The sequence below is a fragment of the Peromyscus leucopus genome, chromosome 12 (assembly GCF_004664715.2).
Source record: "Peromyscus leucopus breed LL Stock chromosome 12, UCI_PerLeu_2.1, whole genome shotgun sequence".
Taxonomy (NCBI): domain Eukaryota; kingdom Metazoa; phylum Chordata; class Mammalia; order Rodentia; family Cricetidae; genus Peromyscus; species Peromyscus leucopus.
The window spans coordinates 80,151,312-80,179,142 of NC_051073.1; the positions used below are offsets into that span (position 1 = coordinate 80,151,312).

The 27,831-nt window shown below is 49.4% G+C and overlaps 2 protein-coding genes across 4 annotated transcripts; both read left to right on the forward strand.

The window, feature by feature from the left end:
• The first annotated feature begins 7,674 nt into the window (after nucleotides 1-7,674).
• On the forward strand, nucleotides 7,675-10,120 carry Sdf2l1 (stromal cell derived factor 2 like 1). The gene is made up of 3 exons (XM_028856697.2): nucleotides 7,675-7,939; nucleotides 8,222-8,418; nucleotides 9,472-10,120. The coding sequence occupies exons 1-3, from the start codon at nucleotides 7,744-7,746 to the stop codon at nucleotides 9,751-9,753; spliced, it is 675 nt and encodes a 224-aa protein (XP_028712530.1). The 5' UTR covers nucleotides 7,675-7,743; the 3' UTR covers nucleotides 9,754-10,120.
• A 5,809-nt stretch (nucleotides 10,121-15,929) lies between these two features.
• On the forward strand, nucleotides 15,930-27,154 carry LOC114682733. Of its 3 annotated transcripts, none has more exons than XM_037209953.1 (7): nucleotides 15,930-16,789; nucleotides 17,198-17,452; nucleotides 17,682-17,805; nucleotides 20,519-20,727; nucleotides 21,260-21,330; nucleotides 21,564-21,668; nucleotides 26,924-27,154. In XM_037209953.1, exons 2-7 carry the CDS (start codon nucleotides 17,231-17,233, stop codon nucleotides 27,096-27,098), a joined length of 906 nt encoding a protein of 301 aa, XP_037065848.1. In that variant the 5' UTR covers nucleotides 15,930-16,789; nucleotides 17,198-17,230; the 3' UTR covers nucleotides 27,099-27,154. The 3 variants fall into 3 exon arrangements, with proteins under 3 accessions (XP_037065848.1, XP_037065847.1, XP_028712547.1); XM_037209952.1 differs by lacking the exon at nucleotides 15,930-16,789 and adding an exon at nucleotides 16,848-17,079 and having other exon boundaries at nucleotides 17,166-17,452; XM_028856714.2 differs by lacking the exon at nucleotides 15,930-16,789 and adding an exon at nucleotides 16,858-17,079.
• Nucleotides 27,155-27,831: the final 677 nt, after the last annotated feature.

Sequence of the window (27,831 nt, forward strand, 5' to 3'; positions counted from 1 at the left end):
ACCCTCAGAGGCTCCCCTGATTCATAGAGATCAGGCCCTTTTGGCCATACTTGACCACTTAGGGACCCAGAAAGGGGTCCCTCCGCAAAGCCCTGGGATATGGAGAGGAAGCAACTATAGAGCTCACTCTGGAGACAGGCAAGAGAAACATGGTCACACCTTATATTCAAGGAGAGCTTGGCTGTCATTCTGCAGGACCAAGATCCTAAGGTGGTGGATCAGGGACCCATTTATATCAGAGGCCATTATAGCCCAGTGGTTCCTTATTGCTATGTCCCATTGGCCTGACCCTATTCCAAAGCTAAGACTGTAGTTAGGACAAACCAAGAGATTCCGGTTACTCGCACTGGTCACTGAAAACATACGTAGATGGTGGAGAGTGGCCTTTGACTACTCTTCCAGAGACAAAATATCCTGTCAGAAGACACCTGTCAAGAGGGGTCCCTTGGTTTTCAAAGACAATTACTATCACTGTCAGTTCCATTGCGAAGTTCAAAAAGAGAGCCTTGCTCTGTCACAGCCTTAGAGATGCACATCTCTGGGGAGACTGGGAGAAACCCTTCGGGAATCACTAATACATTATGCTAGAAACATGGCATCTTTAGCCCATGTTCTGGTCATCTTTTGGAAGACTTAAGTGGCTTCAAGGGTAGTAATCATGACATTGAAGTTGACAGGCTAAAGTTCATGTCATTGTTTTCAGCTGTTCGTGTCTAAAGCTGGAACATTCTAAATGAGCGCTCTCCCTACAGGGTCGCTCCTGCATGCAGCCTCTCCAGATTCAGTCATCTAGCCTGAATTTTACCTCTCTCTCTCTCTCTTTCTTCTGTCCTTCCTTCCTTTCCTTCTTTCTTTCCTTATTTTATGTGTATGGGTTTTTTGTTTGTTTGTTTGTTTGTTTGCACTGTATGTCTGCCCCCGGAAGAGAACAACAGATCCCATGGAACCACAGTTGGAGACAGTTGTAAGCTTCCATGTGGTTGCTGGGAATTGAACCTAGGGCCTCTGGAAGAGCAACCAGTGCTCTTAATTGCTGAGCCATCTCTCCAGCCCTGAATTGTAGTTTTCATAAACCTCAGAGACTTTCTAGAAGGAGGAGTAAGAACTGCTGAAGTTTTTGAGGCTGCAGCTGAGAAGCCCCCCAATGCTTCCCTCTTCAGTTTTTCCATTGGTTAGAGTCACAATGTCTGCACAGATTCAAGAGCAGAGGAAAAGGACACTGTTGCTTGAATTTCTAAAATAGTCTTTTTACAAAAACCCAGAGCCAGATACAGGCTTACAGCACAATGGGAAAACCCTGGAGGGCAGAAGTTCGCTACAGATGTTTTACAATCTTGCATCTAAGCTGTTAACGCCCATTATGCATGATTCATAGACAAGGAACTTCCCTTAAGGATTCAGGAGGGTGGAACCCGGCAGAGAATTAGCATAGGGATTATATCAAGGTTAAGGTCAGCAAGCAAGGCAACAGCTATCCAAAATGGGGGCCAGGGCCCTACAGGTCCCCCTTTTACTAATAAATGAGCTTCTGACTTAGGTTGCATGGGACATCAGCAGGTCACCTTACCCGTCATGGAGACGCCTGCCCAGGCCACACAGGCACTCTGTCTTAGGTTGGTGAGTGCCCCCTAGACATTACCCATCTCTGAATACTCATTATCATACAGGCTAAATCATGTGTGAGCTGCAGAGTTAACTGCTGCCAAAGATCTCAAAGTGGCACTGGGCTTGCAATCTGTGTGTTCGACACAGAAAAGACCAACAGAAGTCCTAACCCACCCATAGCCAGTAGGTTAAAGGCAATTGAGCCTTTCCCTTCCTTAACAAGCTTTACTGCAAATTGGAGTCCTTATAAGATGGTATCCCAAAGGCAAATGGAACTTGAGTTAATAAATTTATAATTTTAAAAGCCAATCGAAATGTATATAACTATTGAATTAAATTTATCATGCCCAATAGAATGAAAGATTAATTAACTGTAGTAGCTACTTTTGCTGCCAGGGTCTCCACTGTGCTAGCTATATAAGCAATTATGAAATGGTAATCCCAGAAACAGTAGCAGTGGTGGCCACCTCTGCTATAACAGCAACAACAGCAGCAGCAATGTCAAATTCTCTTCTGGAGTGTGTGGGCATCCACTGGCATGGACAAAACTCCAGGAACACGAACTGTCAAGGTCCATTTTTCTTGATCCCAGCACGATTTAATCAGGCAGCTCTGCAAAAGAACAACTAAGAACCATAAAGAAAAAACAGGCAGCTTACAAAGAGCATAACTAATGATCTTATAATGGCTACATTTAGGCTGATAATTTTGTTTTGGTTTTTCGAGACAGGGTTTCTCTGTGTAGTTTTTCACTTTTCCTGGAGCTCACTTGGTAGCCCAGGCTGGCCTCGAACTCACAGAGATCTGCCTGGTTCTGCCTCCGAAGTGCTGGGATTAAAAGCGTGCGCCACCAATGCCCTGGCTACTCACTTCCTTCTTAGTGTTGGGATTAAAGGCGTGTGTGTGCTTTCCCAAGCAAAAGCATGAGATCTCAAGTGCTGTGATTAAAGAGGTGTGACTCTCAAGTACTGGGATTAAAGGTGTGTGCCACCACTGCCTGGCTGTTTCTCTCCTAGACTGAGTCAATCTCATCTAGTCCAGGGTGGCTTTGAACTCACAAAGATCCAGACAGATCTCTGTCTCCTGAGTGCTAGGATTAAAGGTATGTGCCACCACTGCCTGGCATCTGTGTTTAATCTAGTGGATTGTTCTGTTCTCTGAACTTTAGGCAAATTTTTTTGTCTAAAATAATAAAAGGTTATAACTAATATAAGAAAAACTATATACAATAAGTATATACAATATATACAGTCAAGAATTACATTAACAATGTCCAGTCCATAAACATTTGACAGATTCAGAGAAAATACTCCATTATTTATGCTATTTTGGTGAGTCTAAAATGTTGTACCACCAGGTGGTGGTGGTGGTGGTGGTGGCGGCGGCGGCGGCGGCCTTTAATCCCAGCACTGGGGAGGCAGAGGCAGGTGGATCTCTGTGAGTTCGAGGCCAGCATGGTCTACAGAGCGAGATCCAGGAAAGGCGCAAAGCCACACAGAGAAATCCTGTCTCAAAAATAACAAAATAAATAAATAAATAAATAAATAAATAAATAAATAAAATGTTGTACCTAATTCACTTTCTATCCTAACTTGTATTACCAACCAAAAACTATCTTTTGATGTTTTTTTTTTCAAACTTACACACTTTACACCTCTTTAGTGAGTTTCTTTTCTGGACTTGTTAACAAGGAAAACTATAACTATATCTAGTTTTCAACTCCATCAGAGATCTGAGAAGGAAATAATATTTACTGAGTAAGCAGGAAGTGCAAACAAGCTACTTCCAACAATTTTGAGAAATGACAGAAACAACTGGCTGCCTAGACAGTTACCCAAGGTTTCTCTGCAATGTTGGGGCATCCATCTTCGGCCTACAGGCTTAGCATATCTGACAGACTCATCTGTGAAGCAGGATTTTCTGAAGGGCCTTCCTACCTTGAATTGGCAAGGATCAGCAGTCCTTTCTTTTGTGTCCTGTTTATCCGTTTTAAACAGCATATGGTCAGCAGTCGAGGCAAGGGCAGTTTCTTGCCTAGTAGCTAACTTGCCACAAAGAAAGTAAACTCCATATGGAGCATCTTCAATGCCCATCGTCTTCTCTGAAGTAGATTGGTGCTGTCAGGAGCAAACATGTCTCATTGTCATAAAAAAAAATAACTATGTTATTAAAACATCTTAAATGCCATATTCTGTAGGTCTCTGAAGTGTTTGAAGATCACCTGTCTATCTAAAATATATCTCTTTGACCTTGAAAACATACCTAATATGACTACAAATTCCAGTGCAATAACTACTAAGTTTCATTTCTTTATATCCCAATTACTTGGTAACAATGACTTTCAAGGACTAGAAAACTGTATTATATTGTTAAATGAACTATATAGGTACAATAGCTTGAACAAGATTAGAAGTGAGTGTACAGTATGTTCTAACAAAAATAATCTCATATTTGTATCAATATATAAAATTTGTATACAATATACAAAAATCCAATCCAATATAAAATATTTAATACTAGTAGTTGCTTTTTTTTTTTTTTTTTTTTTTTTTTTTCGAGACAGGGTTTCTCTGTGTAGCTTTGCGCCTTTCCTGGAACTCGCTTTGGAGACCAGGCTGGCCTCGAACTCACAGAGATCCACCTGCCTCTGCCTCCCGAGTGCTGGGATTAAAGGCGTGCGCCACCACCGGCTAGTAGTAGTTGCTTTTTAAAAGTAGATTCAACAATCTACCTTTTTATCTTATCATATCCATATCCTCTCTTTTTTCATTTCAGAGTAGATTCAATAGTCTACTCTTTTATCCTATTATTTCTATTTTTTTTTCAGAATAGATTGAATAATCTACCTTTTATCTTATCATATCTGGGCACTTTGACGTCTGCTAACTGGAATGAGAGGAACCAATACCTTTATGTATGTTGATAAATATGCTGACAAGCCCCCAATGAGAGATGTTGTTCATGACCACGTTCGGAGGCCAGCTGTGAACCCTTCAACAGCTAGTTGGACCTTGACCTTATCTTGTCAGACATACATGCATGAGATCCCTTCCTTCTCAGCCTCCCATATTTACATGTTAATTTTGGATAGGGGCTTGACAAAGTGTCTCCATTTTGATTCTAGCAATTTTGACACAGCCAACTTAGAAACCTGTTTCTTCTGTCTGTCGGTCATGGCACTTGTGTCCTTGCCATCTTTGATTGTAAGTACAATGAGGAAAACCACTTCTTTCTCTTCTGTTGAGTCAGGGATTCAAAGATAGTCTGCTTGTGCCTCCAGTTCCAAGCATACACCACCATGGCTGGTTTACTGTGTTACTGGGGATCGAACTCAAGGATTCAGACATGCTAGCCAGCCACTTTACCACGTGAACTACTCCAGCCCCACAGCTTTGAGCTGGTGACCAACATCTGCTTTCTTCATGATGCTGTGTAGAGAATGCTGCAGGGGTCCAGCACAGGAGGAGCAGGCAGACACACGGGTAGGTAGTGGTAGGTATCAGTTAGGAGAAGAATGGAACAGTGACGGGACACTTGGAAGAGATGTCATAGAATCCACTTAGGACATATAGACATTCTTTCTTGTGGACAAAGACGAGAAGTCAGCCACATAGTTGGGATGATGTCCTGCACTTAGGAGGTGGAAGCAGAAGGACCGCTAATTCAAAGTTACCTTTGGCTATAAATAGAAATTGAGGCCAGTCTGGGCTACATTTGACCTAGCGAACCAACAACTATCAGGAACCAGAGTTCTAAGTCTCAGGTTTTTGTGTTTTTATTTTATTTATTTGGGGGGTGTGTATGTGTGTGTGTGTCTTTATTCATTGAGTGTGTGTGTGTATATGTGTGTGTGGTGTGTATGTGTGTGTGTCTTTATTGAGTGTGTGTGTATATAGTGTGTGTGTATGTGTGTGTCTGTGTGTGTGTCTGTGTGTCTGTGTGTGTAGTGTGTGTGTATATGTAGTGTGTGTGTATATGTAGTGTGTGTGTATATAGTGTGTGTGTCTGTGTGTGTCTGTGTGTGTGTGGTGTGTGTGTCTTTATTCATTGAGTGTGTGTGTATGTAGTGTGTGTATATAGTGTGTGTGTGTGTGTCTTTATTCACTGAGCCATCTTGCCAACCTCCAAGTTTGTCTTGAGCAGCTGATCATTGGTGTTACTTCCCCCCCCCCCAGGACAGGGTTTCTCTGTGTAGTCCTGGCTGTCCTGGAACTCACTCTGTAAAACAGGCTGACCTTAAACTCACAGAGATCCACCTGCCTCTGCCTCCTGAGTTCTGGGATTAAAGGAATGTGCCATCAGTGCCTGGCATCAGTGCCTTGGTGTTACTTTCTATTGAGCCTTGGAAAATTGAAGGAGGAGCAGTTTGGGAGAAATGACAATAATTCTGCCTTAGACATGGTAAATCTCAGATCTCTACTGATGTTTCCAATAAGACATTTTTTAGTGCATCACAGACTGTACTCTTACCCTCCCGGCTGGACCTAGATCATTTAAGGGCATGGTCTGCCAAGTGCAGAGTAAGGTGCCTTATCCCATATGTAATCCAAAATAAAATAAGCACTAAATGTGAAAATTCCACATTGCGTTCTAGATGTAGATCATCAGTAGGTCTTTTGATTACCTAGGTTAAGCCTTGAATTCAATCCACAAAATTACACACAAAACTTGAATTACCAGGTTGTTGTCATTAATGACTTTTCTATTTTCTGAATGCAAGATTCTAGATAATTTAATTCAATATATTTGAAAAATGGTTTCACATGTAGCTTTGGGTGGCTTGAAACTTTCTATATAGGTCATATTGGCCTGGAACTCTGAAACTCAAACTGATTTTCTTGTCTACCTTCTAAGTGTGCTACTACTTCTGGCCCAAACTTTTTTTGTTTTTTTGAAAAAGGGTCTAATGTAGTCCAGGTTGGCCACCAACTCTCTAGGAGGATGACCTTGAACTTCCGGCCTCCACACTTGAATGTTGAATGTAAATATATATATATATATATATATATATATATATATATATATATATATATATATTTACACGCACATACACTAGGGATCACATCCAGGGTTTTGTGTTAGCTAGACAAGCACACTACCAACTGAGCCACATCTCTAGCCCCTAAACAGAAACTTTCATGAGTATCTAGCTAGTGCTCCAGGTACATACTTCATCAGCCTCTTGGTAATGTAGCCCGGAGGCAGTTCTTCTGTGGATCCCAACACAGGGAAAAAAACATATTACACACACACACACACACACACACACGCACACACACACACACGCACGCACGCACACACACACACACACATACACACACACATACACACACACACATACACACACGTACACCACACACACACACACACATACACACACACACATACACCACACACACACACACGTACACACACACACATACACCACACACACGTACACACACACACACACACACACACACACACGCACGCACGCACACACACGCACACACACACTCCCAGCTGTCTTCTGATGACCCATGCAGCAACCTTGGTATTCTGCCACCAAATCACTCAAGTAGCTGCAAGGGCTATTCAGAAACTCTGAGATCAGCAGCCGACAAGACTCAGTGACAGTTTGATTAACTCCTGGGGCCAGGAGATTTCAGTAACTTTGGGATCTGTCCACTTTGTGACCATAAACTCTAGTGATTCTCAAGACTCTGCAGCTTTACACCCAGGATCTGAGTGCAGAGACACACGACCCAAGTCCAGGGGTCAAAGGGGTTCTGGAACCTACACCCGAAGGGCTTAAGCCAAGGGGCCAAGCGACGGTCGGCAATGACCCTTGCGGTGCTCAGCTTAGAGGCCTCGGGGAGCTGGCCGCCGCCGCCGCCGCCCTCCGGACGTTCATTGGCGGGGTCCTCGGAAGCGTGGACCAATGAAAACCCTTGTGTGTCTCCAGCCCGCCCCCTCTCAGCGGCCTCCCGGAGCCCTGGGGGCGGGGCCTCTCCACAGCGATCCAATAGCAGCGCAGGAGGGGCGCGCGCGCGCATGCGACTGGCTGCTCGGAGAGGGCGCTGTCAGAGCCGGATTGGCCGGTGTGGAGGACGGAAGCGCCGAGGTCCGGAGCGGCTGGAACCCGGCTTGGCCGTCGCGATGCGGGGCGCGAGCCGCGGCGGGGCAGCCGGGGCGCTGCTGGGGCTGCTGCTGGGGCTGCTGCTGGCGCTCTCGGTGCGGGGCGGTGGCGCGTCCAAGGCAAGCGCCGGGCTCGTGACCTGCGGGTCAGTGCTGAAGCTGCTCAACACCCAGCACAAAGTGCGGCTGCACTCACACGACATCAAATACGGATCCGGTGCGCGGGGGTGGTGACGGGACCGCCAAGGGGCCGGGGGCTTGGAGACCTAGTGGTCCTAGTGGGACCTGTGGGCTGTCAAGGAGCGGGGTGGCTGCGACTCTAGACTCGCTTGCAGGGTCGTGAGAGGCGAGCCTCGGGACGGAGGGGCCGGCGGGAGCCGGGGCTGGGGTGAGCCCGTGGGACCATGTACTAGCGGGGGAGGCACTTTTTAGCGTTCAAGGCGAGGATCCGGAGATCTGCCACTGACAGGGACCACGGGGGGGGGCTGTCCCTCTGCAGGCAGCGGCCAACAGTCGGTCACCGGCGTGGAGGCGTCCGACGATGCCAATAGTTACTGGCGCATTCGCGGCGGCTCCGAGGGCGGGTGCCCGCGCGGACTCCCGGTGCGTTGTGGGCAGGCAGTTCGGCTCACGCACGTGCTCACCGGCAAGAACCTGCACACGCACCACTTCCCGTCGCCGCTCTCCAACAACCAGGCAAGCCCCCTCCCGAACCCCGCCGAAGCTGACGCGAGCAGGAACCCGAGTGACAGCGGGAGGCGTGCGGGCGGGATGTAGGGGAGGGGACTCAGTCTTCAGCTGCTGTAAAATGGGAGGTTTTTATTCAGAAGTTTATGAAGCTCCTGCTCTGGGTCCTGTCCCCAGGAACTTCCACCCCAGAGTTAGGAGAAAGACTGAGAGAAGTCAGTGCGATTAGCTCCCATCTGGACACGTCTGAAGGAGAAGGAGAAGTTTCCTCCAGTCCTTCTCCTCTATGGAAGAGCTCCTGCTAAAGCATGGGGCAGGTCACTGCTGCTGGCCTGGGAGGGGCATGAGCCGGAACTGACTGGTTTGGGAGAGTTTCTGGGGGAAAGGGTGTCCGTAGGGAGCTTGGGGGATCTGCCGTCACCAGGTTAGCACAAGGAGCCTGTGGATACACAGACTGGACAAGAGGCTCTGTGTGCTGCCTGGTGGTGGTGGTGGTGGTGGTGGTGGTGGTGGTGGTGGTGGTGGTGGTGTCTGCGGCAGCGGCACACGCCTTTTAGTCCCAGCATTTGGGAGGCAGAGGCAGGCGGATCTCTGAGTTCTAGGACAGCCAGGGCCTCATAGAGAAACCCCGGGCTACACAGAGAAACCCTGTCTCATAAAACAAAAAACAAAACAAAACAAAAACAAAAAACAAACAAACAAAAAGAGGCTCTATGCATCTGAAGAAACCTTCAATGGGATGAGAATCTTTTGTTTGTTTTTTTGAGACCAGCCCTCTCTACTTAGCTCTGGCTATCTTGGAACTCACTCTGTAGCCCAGGCTGGCCTCAAACTCACAGAGATCTGCCTGCCTCTGCCTCCAGAGTGCTGGGATTAAAGGCATGGGCCACCATACCTGGCTAGGGTGGGACTCTTGATGTCCCACTTTCACAGCTGTGGATGCTGAAGGTCAGGGAAAGGACCAGAGGCCCAGGTTACTAGGTGTAAGTATTATTGCTAGACACGCAGCCTAGGGGACTCGGTGCCCCATGTGTGACTGTCCTCTACACTTTACACTCTCAGGAGGTGAGTGCTTTTGGGGAAGACGGTGAGGGTGACGACCTGGACCTGTGGACAGTACGATGTTCTGGGCAACACTGGGAGCGTGAGGCCAGCGTCCGCTTCCAGCACGTGGGCACCTCTGTGTTCCTGTCGGTCACTGGTGAGCAGTATGGTAACCCCATTCGTGGGCAGCAGGAGGTGCACGGCATGCCCAGCGCCAATGCTCACAACACGTGGAAGGCCATGGAAGGCATCTTCATCAAGCCTGGAGCAGACCTCTCGACAGGTCATGATGAACTCTGAGAGCTGGACGGGGGGAAGGGAGGGGGTGGGCTGGGTAGGGATTCTGTAGGGCCACACTCTTGTGTGGGACTTCGTTGTAGGCCCCCAAGTGCCTTTACGATTAAAGAATGTTGGTTTGTGATTATATTTGCTGTACCCCCGGGAAGATCCGGAGGTAGCAGCCAGATCTGTCCGAGTTGCCATCTCCCCTGTCAGGTACCTGTTTAAACTTTTTTTTTTTTTTTTGGAGACTGTCTCACTATGTATCCCTTGCTGGCCTTAAATTCTCAGAGATCCCCCTGACTCTGCCTCCTGAGTGCTGGGATTAAAGGCATGCGCCACACACCTGGCCCCAAACTGTTTTATAAAATCATTTTTTATTATTACTGTGAGTGCACGTGCTGTGTGTATGTTGGCACCTGCAGCTCAGTGCGTGTGTGGAGGTCAGAGACCAACTCTGTCTAGGGGGTTCTCATCTCCTACCTTTATGTTGGTTCCAGAGATCAAACTCAGGTTGCCGGGACTGTGTAGCACACACTTTAGCTGCCGAGCTATCCCAGTGGCCCCAGACCTTTTTAAAATGCCTGTCCGTGTGTTATAATGCTGTCCCGGACAACCATCTCACCTGTCTGCCCTACAGTGACCTCAGAGCAGTGGATCTCCGTCCCCAGGACTTGAACTTAGGCAACTTTCCTATTGAGTGGCCTTGGCCCCGGGGCCCCTGCCAACTGGAATGGGGCTCAGGCTCTTCAGGCCACTCTTCTGGTGGTTGTGGCAGTCCTGAGATTTATCTTTGGCTAGGCGGTGGTGATACACACCTTGAATCTCAGCACTCAGGAGGCAGAGGCAGAGGGCTCCCTGTGAGTTCAAGGTCAGCCTGATCTATAAATTGAGTTCCAGGACAGCCAGGGCTCTATAGAGAAACACTGTCTCAAAAACAAAACAACAACAACAAAAAGATTTATCTTTGACCAAAGGCTTGTTGAGAGTTCTGCATACCTGCTGGAGAGTGGTTACCTCGGGCCCCCACACTGGTGGGGCTCTCTCCTTTCCCCAGGGTCCTGAAGAGGAAAGAACTAAGGCTGGAGAGATGGCTCAGTGGTTGAGAGCACAGTCTGCCCTTTCCCAGGACTGGCACCCATGTCAGGTGACTCAATCTGTAACTCCAGTTCCAAGGGGATTTCTCACACCTCTCACCCCTGTGGGCACTTGTACACACATACACAAACTTATACAGACACATGTAATTTAAAAAAGAGTGAGAAGAATACCTTAAAAGACATCTCAAGGGAAGACAAGCCCCCCAAAAAACAAACAAACAAAAAACAGATATAGAATCTGAGGAGGTACAGCCTCAGAGGTGCAGTCAGGGTACTACAGTTTAAAGGATAGAGAGTTGAGTTGCGAACAGGTACTTGTTGGGACCAGTGGAACAGTTGGTACTTGGTGTGCATGAGGCTATGCGCAGAGCACATGTACAAGGCATGGGGCGCATTTCCAGCACCCAACGTAGATAGAGCAACGCACACAATGTAATGCAGCATGCAATGTAAGTAATGACAGCACAAGCCGAGGAAGCAGAAGGGCCCACAGTCGGCAAGCTAGCAGCTCTGGAGCAGGGTGTGTGTGCCCTCTAGAGGGAGTGCAGGAAATGACAGGGAACTGCTGGCGATGGAAAGTGCTCATCTTGAGAGCCAGAAAAAGTCCGAGAGGCTGGGATGACAGTTGGCTAGAAGGGACTTGGAATAGGGTGAGAAGAGCAGAAAGCACATGGATTTGAGAAGTCAACTGACTTTATTAAAGCGCGAGGGTGAGACAAAAGCTGTAGTCGGTTGATCCTGAGGGGAGGGGGTTATGTCTTGGACAATTACTCCCCTGCCCTTGTGACACCCTCGTCTTCCCCCTGACAAACTTTTGTTATGAGACAGGGTCTCTCCTTGTGACTCTGGAACTCACTAAACCAGGCTGGCCTAGAATTCATGGAGATCCACCTGCCTCTGCCTCCCGAGTCCTGGAATTAAAGGTATGTGCCACCATGCAGCCAAACTTTTAAATGTTATCTTGTGTGTGTGTGTTTGTGAGTGTGAATGTGCACATGACTGTAGTGTCCTCAGAGGTTAGAAGAGGGGTTGGATCTCTTGGAGCTGAGCCATCTAGTATGGGTGCTAGGAACCTCATTCAGGTTCAATTTTAACAGCTGAACCATCTCTCCAGACCCAAATCTCTTGAGATCTGAGAGGATTTAGAAGGAAGGAGATGGCTGGGGAAGGATTCGGTAAATGCTGGGCAGAGCTGTGGGATTGAGCAAGGGGGGGGGGGCGCGAGAGGTGCATTGTGGGCCCTAGTCCACCCTAGCACTCAGTCTCACTAAAGTTATACCACTTGAGAGGAAAGGAAGCCAGGATATGCCCCCACCAAAGCGTCTCCTCTCATTGGCTGAGGCTGCTGGCTGGCTGGGAGCACTTGCTCAGCATCACTTCTTTGAGTGTTGGATAGGGGCTCCACCCGCCAGAAGACCCCAGACAGAATCACAGGTGGGCTCTCTTTTCTGAGACAAGCCAAGATTGGGGTAGGGCACTCCAGCATTGCTACACCCTGCCCACGAGAAGGGGTGCTCTTCCTGTCCACCTAGTGGGGCATTGGGGTGCTGATTAGGGGGAGAACTCAGGTGCACAGCAGGTAGGGATCCTGGGTAGCCAGTATGCAGAGTGTGGAACGTGACCAAATGTAAAAACAGCAGTAGCAGCCACAAACTTTAACATTTATTTTCATTTTATTTCATTTTTATGTGTGTGGGTATATTCTGTGCACACAGTGCCTTCAGAGACCAGAAAAGGGTGTCAGAACCCCCGGGACTGGAGTTACAGGTGGTTGTGAGGTGGCTTGTGGATGTTGGGAATGGAACTTGGGTCCTCTGGGAGAGCGCCAGTCCTCTTTGCCACTGAACTGTCTCTCCCTCATGACCTGCCCCAGTCAGTATTTCATGTGGCTCAGGCTGGTTTTGAACTTCTGATTCTCTTTTCTCTACTCTCCAAATGCTGAGATTTCTGGGTGTTTTGTTTTGTATCAGTGTGGAGAGGCACAGTATGGTGGCCCATGACTACAAAGACCCAGGAGGATCGATGTAAGCACAAGTCTAGCCTAGTCTACTCAGTGAGTTCCCAGCCAGCGGTACAGGATGGACCTTGTCTCTAAAACCAACAGCATATCTCCCCCCTCCTCCAAGAAGATAAGACGATGTAGGGACTTAAGAGATTATGGCTTAGGAGCCGGGGGCGGTGGTGGCGCACGCCTTTAATCCCAGCACTCGGGAGGCAGAGCCAGGCGGATCTCTGTGAGTTCGAGGCCAGCCTGGGCTACCAAGTGAGTCCCAGGAAAGGCACAAAGCTACACAGAGAAACCCTGTCTCGAAAAACCAAAAAAAAAAAAAAAAAAAAAAAAAAAAAAAAAAAAAAAAGAGATTATGGCTTAGCAGTTAGGAACATTGACTGCTCTTCCAGAGGACCTGGGTTCCATTTCCAACATTCATGTGGTGGCTCCCAACCATCTATAATTCCAGTTTCAGAGGACTGAACACCTTTGGCCTCCCTGGATGCCAGGCATGCATGTAGTGCACAGACATGCAGGCAAAATACCCACACACATAAATTTAAACTGGACAACATAATGTTCCTGAAGAGTGAAAACCAGCTCTGTATGTTTCAAAAACATTTTCTCACAGCCATGAGACGGGTAAAACAGGAGAAGACACAGATGCCAGTTGCAGAAGCATGGTTTACCCTTCCCCAGCATGCACCCAAGTAGAGCGCTTCAGCTTACGTGTGCTAGGTGATGCGTATCTTTGCCACTTATCAGCCCAGAAAGGTCACTCAATGAACTCTTATCCACAAAGTGGTTTCCAATCTCAGCAATCTCAGCGCATTTGCCTCCCACGTATGCCAAGGCCTCCCCAGCCAGCTGGAGGTGTCCTGGTGGCGACCCTCTGAACAGTTGAACAGGAAGAGGGAAAGCCACCGTCTTTGAGTGACTGTCCTTCTGGAAGCCTGAGGGCCTATTCAACCGCTGGCTTGGCCAGCGTCTCAGACACTTCCGGGGATCTCAGCACCCTCCTTAATTTGGTGAGCTGTGTGGCGAGCATGGGCGCGCCCTCACGAGTATCACTACAATACAGAGAAGCAAGCTGGGAAAAGGCGGGCAGAGCTCCTTTTCATAAGTTATGAATGAGAAAGTGTTGTAGAACTCATTGTTAAAACGGCGGAGCCAAAACTCGGGCGCCTGGCCAATCGGAACCCGGAGGCTATTTTGAAATCTTTCCAGCAGCAGCCAATAGGTGTGCAGGAGGCGAATCTTGGTGTTGGCGCAAGCCAATGAGGCTGGCGCTGTGCCTTGCTTGAGGCCTGGGGCTCGGCCCTTGGGACTGTCAGAGGTTAAAGATGGAGCCCACCGGCGGGAGGTCGCCACGAGGAGCGGGGTTGTCCGAGTAGACAGGGCCGGCGACAACCAGGATCTCCTCCCACTCATCTTCTGTCTCCACCGTGGCAACAAGGGGTGTCTGTCCATGTGAGTAGCTGGTCTGAGGTGGAGGGTGTGGTGAGGCTGGGGGTCCTCCCAAGGCAGGGGACTCCAGATGGCATGAAGCCCTCGTCCTGCTCCTCCCAGCAGAAGAATCTGTTAGGACAGAATGCAGAACTCATGCTGGAGGAACGGACCAACGACCAGGTCTGGAACTCTAAGCGCCTCACCTGCTAGGGGTAAATCATCCCTCTTATTCGAGAAGGAGCTCCGGGCTGAAAGGGCACAAGGTAGCGTCCTCTCCTTTGTGTCTGAGCCCCCTCGGGTGCTTGCCCTTAAGCTCTCTCGGGGAGCGTCTCTCTCACCGGAATCAAAATCATGCTGGGGAAAGTTTGGGTGCCCTGAAGTTCCTAAGACCCCGAGGACTGCATCCGAGCTAGAGTCCCTTCTGTGCTCCAGATCTGGGACCGAGGTCCCACCCACCTACGGTGGTTGAACTTCCAGCCTGGTACACAGTGCGGGGGACGAACTGCCTGCTGGCTGCCGGTGCTCTGACTGGGTTGCACTACTGTGCTCTGAGAAGCAGTGCAATGATATTGTCAAAGCATCTGGGGCCAGCCTTGCAGACCGCCGCTTCACCTACAGCTCCTTCTTTCCTCTCTTCCCGGGCCTCAGGCCTGCCGCCCGCCCTCCCCCTGCTCATTTTACTCTGTTCTCCATGGAAACTTGAAATTCTAGCCGGGCCTGTGTCTCTGGGGTCAGAGGGCACCCTTGGCCCAGGCAGAGGCCCCGCCCCCCACCCAGAGAGACCAACAGGCTTGCTGGACACTCTTTCCCTGTTGCACTACTGTGGGCCCCCTGGGGAGCAGTGCAATGACGAAAGGGCATCTGTCAGGCCTGCCCGCGTCCACACGACTCACTGAGGAACCTGGGGTGCCCCAAGGGTGAGACCCCCCATCGGAGAGGGTAAGGTGGATACTGGGAATCACGTCCCAAGGCTGGAACCAGAACAAAGATGAAACTCCAGACTTGGAAAGGCTCTGGTCTCAAGCTCTTGGCCCCCCAGGTTGATTGGGGGTCTGTGTGGCTCCTGCCTGGAAGCTGAGGCAGGCAGACTACCTCAGATTTGAGGTTAGCCTTGTATATGGTGTAATGCTGTCTCAAGAACCAAAACCAAACCAAACTGGAGTCTCCAGGACCTTGTGGAGAGAAACAGATGTTCAACTCTCGGTATGGAAAAGGTTAATGTGCCTTGCTCAGCCTTAACTACACCAGGAAGACCAGGACTCAGTGTTCCTGAATGCCTGAAGATAACTAAGGTGTCGAGAGAGTATTCTGAGTGGTGTTTGGGAGGAGGCATGAGAAGGCCCTCAAACCAGGGGCATTGCCTTGGGTCTTGGGGCTCAGCAGGAATGTACTCCTGGGATGGATGGATGGATGGACTTGGAGTAGGAAGCCTGCAGAGGAGGCCTGCCAACCATGCCTGCTGGCTCTTACAAGAGGGTACGTCCTGAACAGGGGACACTGAGGAGTCTGGCATGTCTGCTTTAAGGAAGCCCTTCCTGGGTGCCCTTGCAGGCTCCCCTTTACCAACAAGACCCAGGGAGAAGCTGGTTGTGGAGGCCCATGCCTTTGAACCCAGCACTGGAAGGCATGGGTAGGTGGATCTTTGTGAATTTGAGGACAAGACTGTCTACAGAGCAAGTTTCAGGACAGCCAGAATTACATGGTGAGACTGTTTCAATGCCCTCACCACCCCTGAAAAAAAGACCTAGAGAGTTGGTGAGGCCTGTCTCCTTGAGAGGAGACCCAGGCTGCCAGACTGGCTTTTAGGAGTGCCTTCACCCCTGGCTTGAGAAAGTCAGCCACTACTCCAGCTGTACAAGTCCTGTCACCCATAGGGGAACTGCCCGGGTACAGGTACAGTCTCAGGCGTGATGGAGGGCTGCAGTGATGGTGAAGCAGCAGTTGGCATCCACTCGCCTTAGTGGCTAGAGGAGATGAGGGCCAGCACTCTTGGTGCGGCCGGTCCCTCCTGAGATGCCCAGGAATTCTTACTTGTTCATATCTTGGGTGTGGGCCTGGACTCCAGGGAGGGCTGGGCCTTGGAGGACTTAGGTTGACTGTCAAGAGGCGGGCAAAGACAACTTTCAGAAATGTAGCAGAGGGGCAAGAAGGAAAGGACAGGAGGACGAAAGGACAGGAGGACACCAAGACAGAGCGAGGGAGTGGTCATGCGTCCGAGCATGCTGTCATACACCTTTAATCCCTTCATTCTGGAGACAGAGACTAGCAGACGTCGAGATCAGCCTGGACCACAGTGGTTTCCAGGACAGCCAGAACAGTGAGACCTTGTCTCAAAAAACAACAACAACAACAACAAAGAAGTAGTCGTGAAGGGGAGATCAGGACATGATCTGCAGAGCAGGACAGAAAACTGAGAGGGTGCAAAAGCCAAAGCTAAAGCGCTTTGGGGGCAGAAGGAAGTCCTTTTGGATATTGCCTCGGTGAACTGGAAGCCAGATTCAATGACCAGGGCCGACTGGTAAGGCAGGGTTGGGAGGGTATGAAAAACCGGGAGAAGGCTGTGTGCTTTGGAGGGGACCACCGCTCAGAAGGAGATCAAAATCCCCAGGGTACCTGGGTACTTCCAGCGGTCAGGAGGGTTGGGGGGGGGGAGCACACCAGCGCGCATGCTCGGAGAGGTGGGCATTGTCGCGTGTACTGGCGCTGGCCCCGCCCCCTAACTCCTTAAGCACTCCCGGGGGTAGACCTGGAGGGGGCCGGGTTGTCTGGAGAACTGGAGTCTGCCCCGCCGCTGTAGGGAAAGAGTGGGTGCGTCCTGTAGTCCCCGCCCGGATGGGCTCCTGTCACCTTTCGGGACCTCAGTTCTAGCCCTCGGGGGGGTCTCCTTGCCCTAGGAGCCCTGCCCCGACTGCCGCTCCACCCCCAGGCAGCATCTGCTCACCACCAGCAGTCCCTCTCGATGGAAGTCCTGGACGAGTACGACAACGAATTCCCCCAGAATGTGACCTTCTGCCAGCTCATCTCCGAGGACGACTTCGAGAGGCAAGCAGCGACCTACACCGAGCGCGCGCTGCGCCGTCTCTTCCGTTCCTTGGACCGCAACCCAGCGCTGGCGGAGAGGGTCGTGCGCAAGGGCAAGCAGACTGAGATCGAGCAGCGCGGGCTCCTCTCCTGCCTCTGGGTGCGGGCTGCGGGAGGCCCCCATCTCCACCTGCTGTTTCTTAGGGCGGAGCATTGAGGGTGGGGCTTTGACTGAGGGATGGATGGGGAGGTCCCCTAGCGCGGGGTATGTGGGGGGGGGGTTGGGGCAGCCAGAAGGGTCTTTCTGAAGCCAAGGATGCCAAGCCTGGGGACAGAGCAGGCAAGCGACTCTCTTCTTGCTTCCCGCCTTTCTACAATCGTTATTGCAGGCAAAGTTTGTCTGCGCTGTCCAGGGAGAACTGAACCAGTGCAACAGCATGGGTGCCCTGGAGATGCATCAGCGCCTGGAGCAGCTGAAGAGGCGCATCAACCGTGTACACCTGTATTCCCAGGGTGAGGCTCAAGTAACGAAGGTGTGAGCCTTGGGAATCTGAGCCCAGGGCAAGTGCTTCCCCTCCCATTTCAATTCCCATCAACATCTCAGTGTATGTCAAGCTTAGGTTGTTGACATCTTAGGTGCAAGTGCGGTGCCCATCCGTACTCTCCAGGTTGGACTTACCCCTCTCGGATCACGTTTAATGACGAGCAGGAAGGAGGGCATATCTAGCAAGATGAGCTAATTTAGAGGCTGACTACTGAGGGGGTCGGGGTGGGGTGCAGACGCCTTTAATCCTGGCCTTAAGATGTGTCTTAATTAAAACAGTTTATCCGTTTATTTGAGACAGGGTCTCATTCTGGAGTCCTGCTAGCCTCAAAACCGCAGAGATGTGCCTGCCTCTGCCTTCAGAGAGTGATGGGATTGAAAGTGTGTGCCTGGGCTGGAGAGATGGCTCAGCCGTTAAAGGCTATGCTCACAACCAAAAATATAAAAGTGTGCGCCCACCACACTTGGCTCTAAAACAAAATATTATTATTGTTGTGTGTGTATAGTGTATACACGAGTATGTGTGTAAGGCACACATGTGGACGTCAGGATAACTTGCAGTGGTCAGTTCTTCTTCCACTGTGGGATCTGGAGATTCAACTCAGGTTGTCAGGCTTGCATAGCAAGTGCTCTTACCCAGTGAGCCATCTTGCTGGCCCCTTCCTCCTCCTCCTCTTCTCCTTCTCCTCCCTCCCTCCTCCCCCTCTTCCTCTTCCTCCTCCTCCTCTTCTCCTTCTCCCCTCCCCCCTCCCTCCTTCTCCTCCTCCTCCTTTTATGACAGGGTCTCGCTATATACCTCTGGCCAGCCTGGAACTAACTCATTGTATAGACCAGACCAGCCTTAAATTCACAGAGACCCCTGGCTGGGACTAGAGATGTGCACCAGCGCACCTGCCTCTCTGCCCTCATTCTCCACCTTTATATTTTGACACGAGGTTTCTCACTGAATCTGAAGCTCACTGATTTGGGTAGGCTGGCTGGCCAGCAAGCCTCAGGCATCTGTCTGCATCCATCCCCAGATGGATCACTGGTGTGTGCTGCCCTGCCCTACGTTTTCTGTAGGCAATGGGGACCTGAACTCAGATCTTTCTTTTTTTCTTTTTCATCTTTTTCATGTGTAACAATCCTGGCTGTCTTGGAACTCACTCTGTAGACCAGGCTGGTCTCAAACTCAGAGATCCACTTGCCTCTGCCTCCAGAGTGCTGGGATTAAAGGTGTGTGCCACCACCTTTAATTCAGCTTTGAATTCAGTTCTTTATGCTTGTAATGTAGGTACTTTATCAACAGAGTCGGTTCCTTAGCCCTTCCCCCTTTATTTTTCTTTTTTTTTTTTTTTTTGGTTTTTCGAGACAGGGTTTCTCTTGTGTAGCTTTGCGCCTTTCCTGGGACTCACTTGGTAGCCCAGGCTGGCCTCGAACTCACAGAGATCCGCCTGCCTCTGCCTCCCGAGTGCTGGGATTAAAGGCGTGCGCCACCACCGCCCGGCCCCCCTTTATTTTTCTATTAACATTTATTTTAAAATTTTTAAGCACTTTATTTAGTGTGTGTGCGCGCGTGTGTGCACGCGCACATGCGTGTGTGCATGCATGTATTCCATGTACTTGTACAGATACATGTGGAAGCCCGAAGAGGGCACTGGGTTCCCTGCAGCTGGAGTGACAGGTTGTTGAGGTGAGCACATGGTCCAGTGAGCCACCTGACATGGGTGCTGGGATCTGAATGCAGGTCTTTGGCAAGAGCAGTAAGTGAGTGCTCTTAACCACTGAGCCATCTCTCTAACCCTTCTATTACATTTATTGTATGTGTGTGCCTCTATCTCCTAAATTCTGGGATCACAGGCATAACCACCACAGCCAGCTAATGAACTCTTCTGATGGGCTGTATGAGGTATGTGTTAATATTCAGATGTACTCTCCAGACCCATTCACTGCCATCCATAAGACCTAAAAGTGGAGCAGGGCCTGGCTCAGGGTCCTGCCAGGTGTCACTGTCCACCTTTGCAAGACCTCACTGTGGGTTTTCTTTTACAAGCAGTCCCTTTTCCGCCCCTGAGGCTTGGCTGTAGGCCGAGGGCTCCCGTCTGGGGCCTGGATATCCTTGCTGGTGTTGGCAGACTCGTCTTCCACAGCCCTTGCCTACAGGCCTGGTTCACTCCATCATGCCTTCAAAACTGTACCCTTAAAGTTAGACATCTTGGCATGGATTCTGCCTGTCCTTGTGCAGATAGGGATGTGACTTTGCCTGTAAGAGGTAAAAGTAGAGCTGTAGAATGCTCTCCTAGCACACATGAAGTCCTGAGTGTAATCCCAAGCACCACGTGAACTGTGTACATATAATCCTAGCAACCCGGAGGTTGGAGGCAGGAAGATCACAAATTGAAGGAGATTCTCAGCTGCTGTGACTGGCCAGCCTAGGATATGTAAGACCCTGTTGAAGGAGGGAAGGAGGGGAGAGAAGAGGGGAGAGGTAGAGAGAGAGAGAAGTTGATTTTGGATCCTTTCTCCAAGGTGTTGGGTAGTTGGTGAGATAATGCCTGCTGGCACCTGTCAGTGGTGGGCCAGGATTTTCTAAAAAGCCTGAACAGGCTTTCCTTTGCTGGAGAGACATCATGCAACCCGTGTGTTGCTGTGTTTGGGTCCTACTGGCCAAGGTGTGAGTACTCACTACACCCTTTGATGAAGGTGCCAAGAGGAGGAGGAGGAAGCTGAAACGAAAGAAAGATCCCATCCTCTTCCGAGACCAGGCAACCTCTCCGTGCCTGCTGCCAGCTCCGTTACCACCGTTGCCACCGACGCCTGTCACCACCATGGCCTCTGTAGTGGCCACATCACCCTCTGTTTACACTATGCCCAGGGTCTTCGGCCCCTTTCCTACACTGTCTGGCAAGCAGGTCAGTGGGAACATGCTCTACTCTAGTGCTGGGAGCGGATCTTCTCTTCTCCCGTCCTGGCCAAGCAGTGGTCCTCAGATCTCTGCTGACGGCTCCCCTCAGACAGGCTTTGGGTGTGAACTAGCAGCAGGTCCAAGAGACAAGAGGGCCTGGCTGCCCTGGCCGAGGTCCGCAGCGGAGGTGAATGGCACAGAGTTCAACCTCCTGTCCACTTGGGATGTCCCCAAGAATAGGAGGAAAACCAGAGACTTTCTCACATCTTATCCCCATTCCCGCCTTTCTCTCGGGTGTTATCCTTCCTCTGCTCCCCCTCCCCCACCCAGCCCTCCCCTTCCCCGGCAGCCCCCCTCCCCTCCCCCACCCAGCCCTCCCCTTCCCTGTAGCCCCTGCCTTGGGGATAGGGCTTCCTCCGTTCCCAGACACCATCTTCTCTACCCCTGAAATCAACTCTTGCTTCCTGTGTAGGGATTGCTTTTCTGCGTGGAAAAGTGCAGTTTCCACTCTCTCCTGAAATTTTCTTTGTTTCTTGTAGATGGAGAAACTGGATATTTCAAGATCTGAAGTGAAATTAAACTGGAATGGTCTTTCATCAACTTCAAAGAGGTGGACAGGATTTTACTCATCTTGAAGGAAACAAAAAGCATTTGGGGAACACCTTGAGTGCCAAACTTGATGGTTATTTTGTCTCAGCCTCTTAATTCTCATGATTTTGGGTGGTGATTGTGCTTATTTCCACAAGTTTGGCCTGTGATGGTACCCTTGGACTGTGTTATAGATAAGCGTGCTGATGCTATGGATGGACCCACCGCCAACATCTGTTTCTCCCTATCTTACAGCCACATGGTCGATCTGACCCCCTTGGTCCTCAACCCTGGAGGCTTCCATTTCTCATATTTGGCAGGAAACAGTGCACACAAGCTGCATTGCCCTGGCTTCCCCTGGTGAGTGTCTGTACCTTTGCCATCTGGACCCCCGGGCTCTGATCCAGTGCTGGGGTCCTGTCTCTCTCACAGGCACTGTGACCTGGACCCCGGGCTCTGTGACCTGGACCCCGGGCTCTGTTCCTGTGCTGGGGTCCTGTCTCTCTCACAGGCACTGTGACCTGGATGCTAGGTTCTGTTGTGGTGCCGTGATAGTGTGCTCAAAGGCAGAAGTTCATGATATTCCTTCCACTTCCAGAACCTCACATGTAATCAGTGTTTGCTGTGGTAGAAGCCGTCAATGATCGGCCAAACCCAGGCTCAGCTGAAAGGAAGCAACTAAGGGGTTGCCTGGAAATCATATTGCGCTACAGGGTTCACAAAATATGGATTGTTAAAAATCACTTATAGAGCCAGAGATGTAGCTTGTAATCACAGCTTGGCGGCGGAGGCAGAAGGACCAGAAAGTCAAGGCCATCTCTGCTTATATAGTCAGTGTAAGGCCAGCCTTGGCTACGTGAGACCCTGTCTTAAGGGGAGAAAAACTCTGTGTTCTGCCTATTCATCCTTTCCTTTCCTAAACTCCTGACAACCACTGGTGTGTGTGTGTGTGTGTGTGTGTGTGTGTGTGTGTACATGCATGCACTATATTTATGTATTGATGTTGGTCTGTGCACATGTGTATGGAGGCCAGAATGTTGAAGGTCTTCATCACTCTCCACCTTTTGTTGCTATTATTGATACAGGGTTTCTCAGTGCATCTGTAACTTACTAATTTGACTGGGCTGGCTAGTCAGTGAGCTCCAGGCATCCACCTATCACTGTCCTCAGCTCTAGCACTGTAGGCATGCACTGCAGTGCCTGGCTTTTTATGTGGATGCTGGGAACATGAAGTCAGGTCTTCTTGCCTCTGTGGCAGGCACTGGGCCATCTGTCTAGCTTTAAATCACCCATCTTTTTCACTGTCTTCATAGTTTTGCCTTTTTTTGGGGGGAGGGGCAGGGTTTCTCTGTGTAACAGTCCTGGCTGTCCAGGAACTCACTGTGTAGACTGGCCTCGAACTCAGAGATCCACCTGCCTCTGCTTCCCAAGTGTTGGGATTAAAGGTGTGCACCACCACCACCCAGCATCACAATTTTGCCCTTTGGAGGCTGCTATATCTAGTTATCATTTGTGTGTATGTATCTGTGTGAATGTATACATACTTGTGCATGCACACAGGAGCCAGGAAAGGATGTAGGGTGTCTTTCTCTGTCACTCCCTGCCTGTTCCTTTGAGGCAGGGTCTCTCCTCGAATCTGGAGCTCCTGTTTTCTTAGCTAAGTGGAAAGGTAGCAAATCCCAGCAGTCTTGGCTCCCCTCCCAGGCAACCCTGGGGCTCGGGGTTCCACTGAGTCCATGGTTTTAGTTTTGTAAGTCTGGCAAACTGTCTATCAAAGTAAACAGATCACTTTCTTTACATCCCCGGAAGTAATAAATGAGTTCAGATGATTTTTCCTGTATTTTTGCATATTTATTTTGTGTGTAGGGAGGCACATTGTGTGTGAAGGTCAGAGGTCAATTTGCAAGGAGGCACTTTTCTCCTTTTACCTAGAGATTGAACTCAGGTCATCAGGCTTGACCTCCTGAGCCACCTTGTGTCTCCTCCTGCCCTTGCCTTTTTTATATGTTGTCCAGGCAGTTTTGGAAGTCTTGGACTCAAGTGATCATTCAGCTTCAATACTCTGGGTATTTTGGAGTACTGGTGTGTACCATTGTGCCGTTCAGGTGATTTACACAAGGGAATCACAGATTCTCACACAGTGAGTTCTCCGGAGTGACTTACAAACAAGCAAACCTTTATGTCTTAGGCTTCTTTATAGCTGAGAGATGTACACCCTGAGATTGAGTGCTATGGAGCCATCAAAAGTCCAAAATAAATTGAGAATCGTACTGTCAAGGTTTTCTTCTTCTTCTTCTTCTTCTTCTCCTCCTCCTCCTCCTCCTCCTCCTCCTTTTCCTCCTCCTCCTTTTTCTTCTTTTCAAATGTTTTATTTATTTTTGTTTTATGTACATTGGCTTGCCTGTATGAGGGTGGTGGATCCCTTGGAACTGGAGTTACAGATAGTTGTGAGCTGCCATGTGAGTGCTGGCAAGGTCTGGAAGAGCAGCCAGTGCTGCCAACCACTGAGCCATCTCTTCAGCCCCATTGAGAGAATGTATTTTATTTATTTTTTTTAATTGTTTTTTTTTTTTTTTTTTTTTTTTTTTTTTTTGAGACAGGGTTTCTCCATGTAATTTTGGTGCCTGTCCTAGATCTCGCTCTGTAGCCCAGGCTGACCTGGAACTCACAGAGTCTGCCTGGCTCTGCCTCCTGAGTGCTGGGATTAAAGGTGTGCTGCTTTTGGTTTTTTGAGATAGGGTTTCTCTGTGTAGCTTTGGCTAGCCTGGAACTCACAGAGATCTGCCTGCCTCTGCCTCCCAACTGCTGGGATTAAAGGAAGTGCCTTTTTTTTTTTTTGAGCTGAGGATGGAACCCAGGGCCTTGAGCTAAATCCCCAACCTGGAAGTGCATCTTTTTAACTATGGAAGCATTACCAAATTCTTTGTGTGAGCATGACTGTGTGTGCTGTTTATTGTTGAGAACGGAATCCAGGACTGTGCATGTGGCCAGTTCACCATGGAGCTGCACTTCAGCCCTAGTCTCGCTTTTTAACTCTTTCCTAGCACATGACCACACATTTAGTGTCCGATTCAGGGCTGGTATATTAGTTACTTTTCTATTGCCATGATAAAACACCATGACTAAGGCAACTTTTTTTTTTTTTCCTGGAGCTGAGGACCGAACCCAGGGCCTTGCACTTGCTAGGCAAGCGCTCTACCACTGAGCTAAGTCCCCAACCCCGCCTAAGGCAACTTATAAAAGGAAAGGTTTATTTGGGGCTTCTGGTTCCAGAGGGACAGGAGTCCATCCCCGTCATGGCAGGGAGAAGGGCAGCAGGAAGGCCAGCCTGGCATGAGGACAGGAGTGGAGAGCTCAGAGCCCCATCCACAAACAGGAAGCAGGGATACACCGAGGACGGCTGGAGGCCTTTGGAACCCCAAATCCACACCTTTTAGTCCTTCCCAAACAGTTCTAACGATTGGGGATCAAGAATTCAAACACACAAACCTCCAGGCTCATTCACGCCACCGCAATTGGCTCTGTGGGAAAAGGCATTTGCTGCTGAGCCTGGATGACCCTGGGTTTGCTCCCTGAGAAAGATCACGGTGGAAGGGGAGACCTGATTCCTGCAAGCGTCCTCTGAGCTCCACGTGCATGCTGTGGCACACTTGCACACACTAAATTTTCTTAGAGGCTCTGAGAATGGTCAGTGTTAACATGTAGTCATTGGCAGGTTTCTCTGTGTAGCCCGGGCTGTCCCGGAACTCACTCTGTAGACCAGGCTGGCCTCAAACTCACAAAGATCCACCCGCCTCTGTGCACTGGAGTTAAAGGTGTACACCACCACTGTCTGGCCTAGATTTTTTTACAACTATATGTGTGGGTATCTATCTCTGTGTGGTTATGTGCTTGTGCGTATGGCTGCCTGAAGAAGCCAGAGGCATCCGGTTCCTCTTGAGCTGGGTTGAAATGTGAGTCACCTGACTCAGGTGCCAGGAGCAGAACTCAGGTCCACTGTGAGAACAGTCAGTACATGCTCTGAACTGATGAGTAACTTCTCCAGACCTCCTTGGTTTTTCTAACATCTTTTTAGGTGGTGGTGTCAAGTCTCTTATCAAATGCAGTTTGCAAATATCTTCTCTTTTCTACTTTCCTTTTTTGTTTTTGAGTCAGGGTTTCACTTTGTAGCGCTAGCTGTCCTGCAACTCACTTTGTAGCCAGGCTGGCCTCAAACTCACAAAGATCCACCTGCCTCTGCCTCATGAGCGCTGGGATTAAAGACTATCCTTTCAAGATAGGTCTTGAACTATAAAAAGTTCTCAGATTCAGTGACTGGGTGTTTGAGCTTGGTTGACACCTGGGAAACTGTCTCCAAAGCAAAGGTCCTTTGACTACAGGGCTGTGTGTGTGTGTGTGCTAGGTAAGTGACCTACTGCAGAGCCACACCCTAGACCCTGTCTTGGCTTCTGAGTCAGGATCTCACGAAGTTCATCAGTCTGACCTTGAACTTGTGACCTTTCTGTCCCAGCCTTGCTAGATGTGGGATTATATACTCCCAGAGAGGGTCCTAGTGAGCCTTATCTTTTTTTTTTTTTTTTGTTTGTTTGTTTTGTTTTTTTTCAAGACAGGGTTTCTCTGTGTAGCTTTGCACCTTTCCTGGAACTCACTTGGTAGCCCAGGCTGGCCTCAAACTCACAGAGATCCACCTGGCTCTGCCTCCCGAGTGCTGGGATTAAAGGCATGCACCACCACCGCCAGGCTGAGCCTTACCTTTTTTGTTAGGCTAATCGAGAAAAGACACTTTGTAAAAAAAACTTCATGGTAGTGTTGGGATTAAAGGGTACACCACTGACACCCGGCTCCTTACAACTTTTTTTTATTAGTTTTTGGAATTTTCTTGAGTTTTATGAGTTTCTTTCTCCAGGAGGAAATGTTTCAATCTAGAGGAAATTGCTACAAACATGTATTCACAAAATGATACCCAAGTGGCCTGTTAGGAAGCTATGGATCTGATCAAAGGGGGTTGAAAGGTTGGACAGGCAGGTGGCTGATTGCATGTACATTCCTGTAACCCTAACCCCTGGGAGGCTGAGGCAGGAGGATTGGCTGCAAGTTAAAAACCAGTCTGGACTACATAGTTTGAGGCTGCCCAGTCTCCCAAAAGCAAAACAAAACAGCTATTGGGACATTTTCACTTATTTATTTATTTATTCTTAAACTTATTAATTAATTAATTCATTCATTCATTCATTTATCTGGTTTTTTGAGATAGGGTCTCTGTGTAACAGCTCTAGCTGTCCTGGATCTCGCTCTGCAGACCAGGCTGGCCTCGAACTCACAGAGATCCGCCTGCCTCTGCCTCCGCCTGGCCATATTCACTCCTAACCGGCAGCAGGACAGCCCCCTGGTCGTCTGTACTGTGTCCTCTAGGTGTCACTGATAGGCAGTTAGATCTGTTGCAGTTTCTACAATCACAGAGTGCTATAACACAACACTGAGCAGACTCCATGGGAGAGATTTCTAGAAGAAATCTTGGGAGACAGCCGTAGCCTGTGACTTCATTGCACGTATGTCTGGCAGCCGTGTGTGCTGGTGCCCACTTCATGGGTATGTGTCGACCATCTCCCGTGCAGGACAGCAGCCTGCAGTGATTCCTCCAACACTGACGAGACTCCATCTCCTGTTGTGAAAACGTCCATCTTCACTCCGCCTGTTCTACTCAAGTTCCAGCCTGTACCCAGACCTAAAGACGATCCAGAGAATGAGCCCGGCAGTGCAGAGTCCATCCTTACCAAGAAGAGCGAGTAACCTCTTCCCTACAGACCACGCCCCAGGAATGAATAAATTTCCACAGAGGCGCATTATAGGCGAATTTTCCTTGTGTCTCGGCAGCCATTCCTAAATAACCTTTCAGGGGCTTATTATTAACTATAAATCCTTGGTTGATAGCTCAGGCTGGTTACTAGCTAGCTCTTACATTTTAAATTAACTCATATTTCTTATCTACTCTCTGCCACATGGTGGTACCTTCTTTATTTCTTTTTTTAAGATTTATTATTTATTATGTATACAATGTTCTGCCTGAAGGCCAGAAGAGGGTGCCAGATCTCATTACAGATGGTTGTGAGCCACCACGTGGTTGCCGGGAATTGAACTCAGGACCCCTGGAAGAACAGCCAGTGCTCTTAACTGCTGAGCCATCTCTCAGCCCCCATCTTCTTTATTTCAACACAGCACATTCATCTTGATTATCTCTGTGCCTCTCACAACTCCTGAGACTCCACCCAGCATCCTCTGTCTATCTGTCCTGACTATATTTCCTGCCTAGCTAATGACCAGTCAGCTCTTTTATTAAACCAATCAGAAGGCGCCTTGGCAAAGACACATCTTCACAGTGTACAGAATGATTATTCCATAACAGTGCATCCTGGTGCGGAGCTCCCTGGGGCTCGTACATCCTCTCTGTACTTCTATCTAGAACAAATGGGGTACAGCCAACTTGGACTCCCGGCCTAAGGCTGCAAAGAAGATGTACAGTATG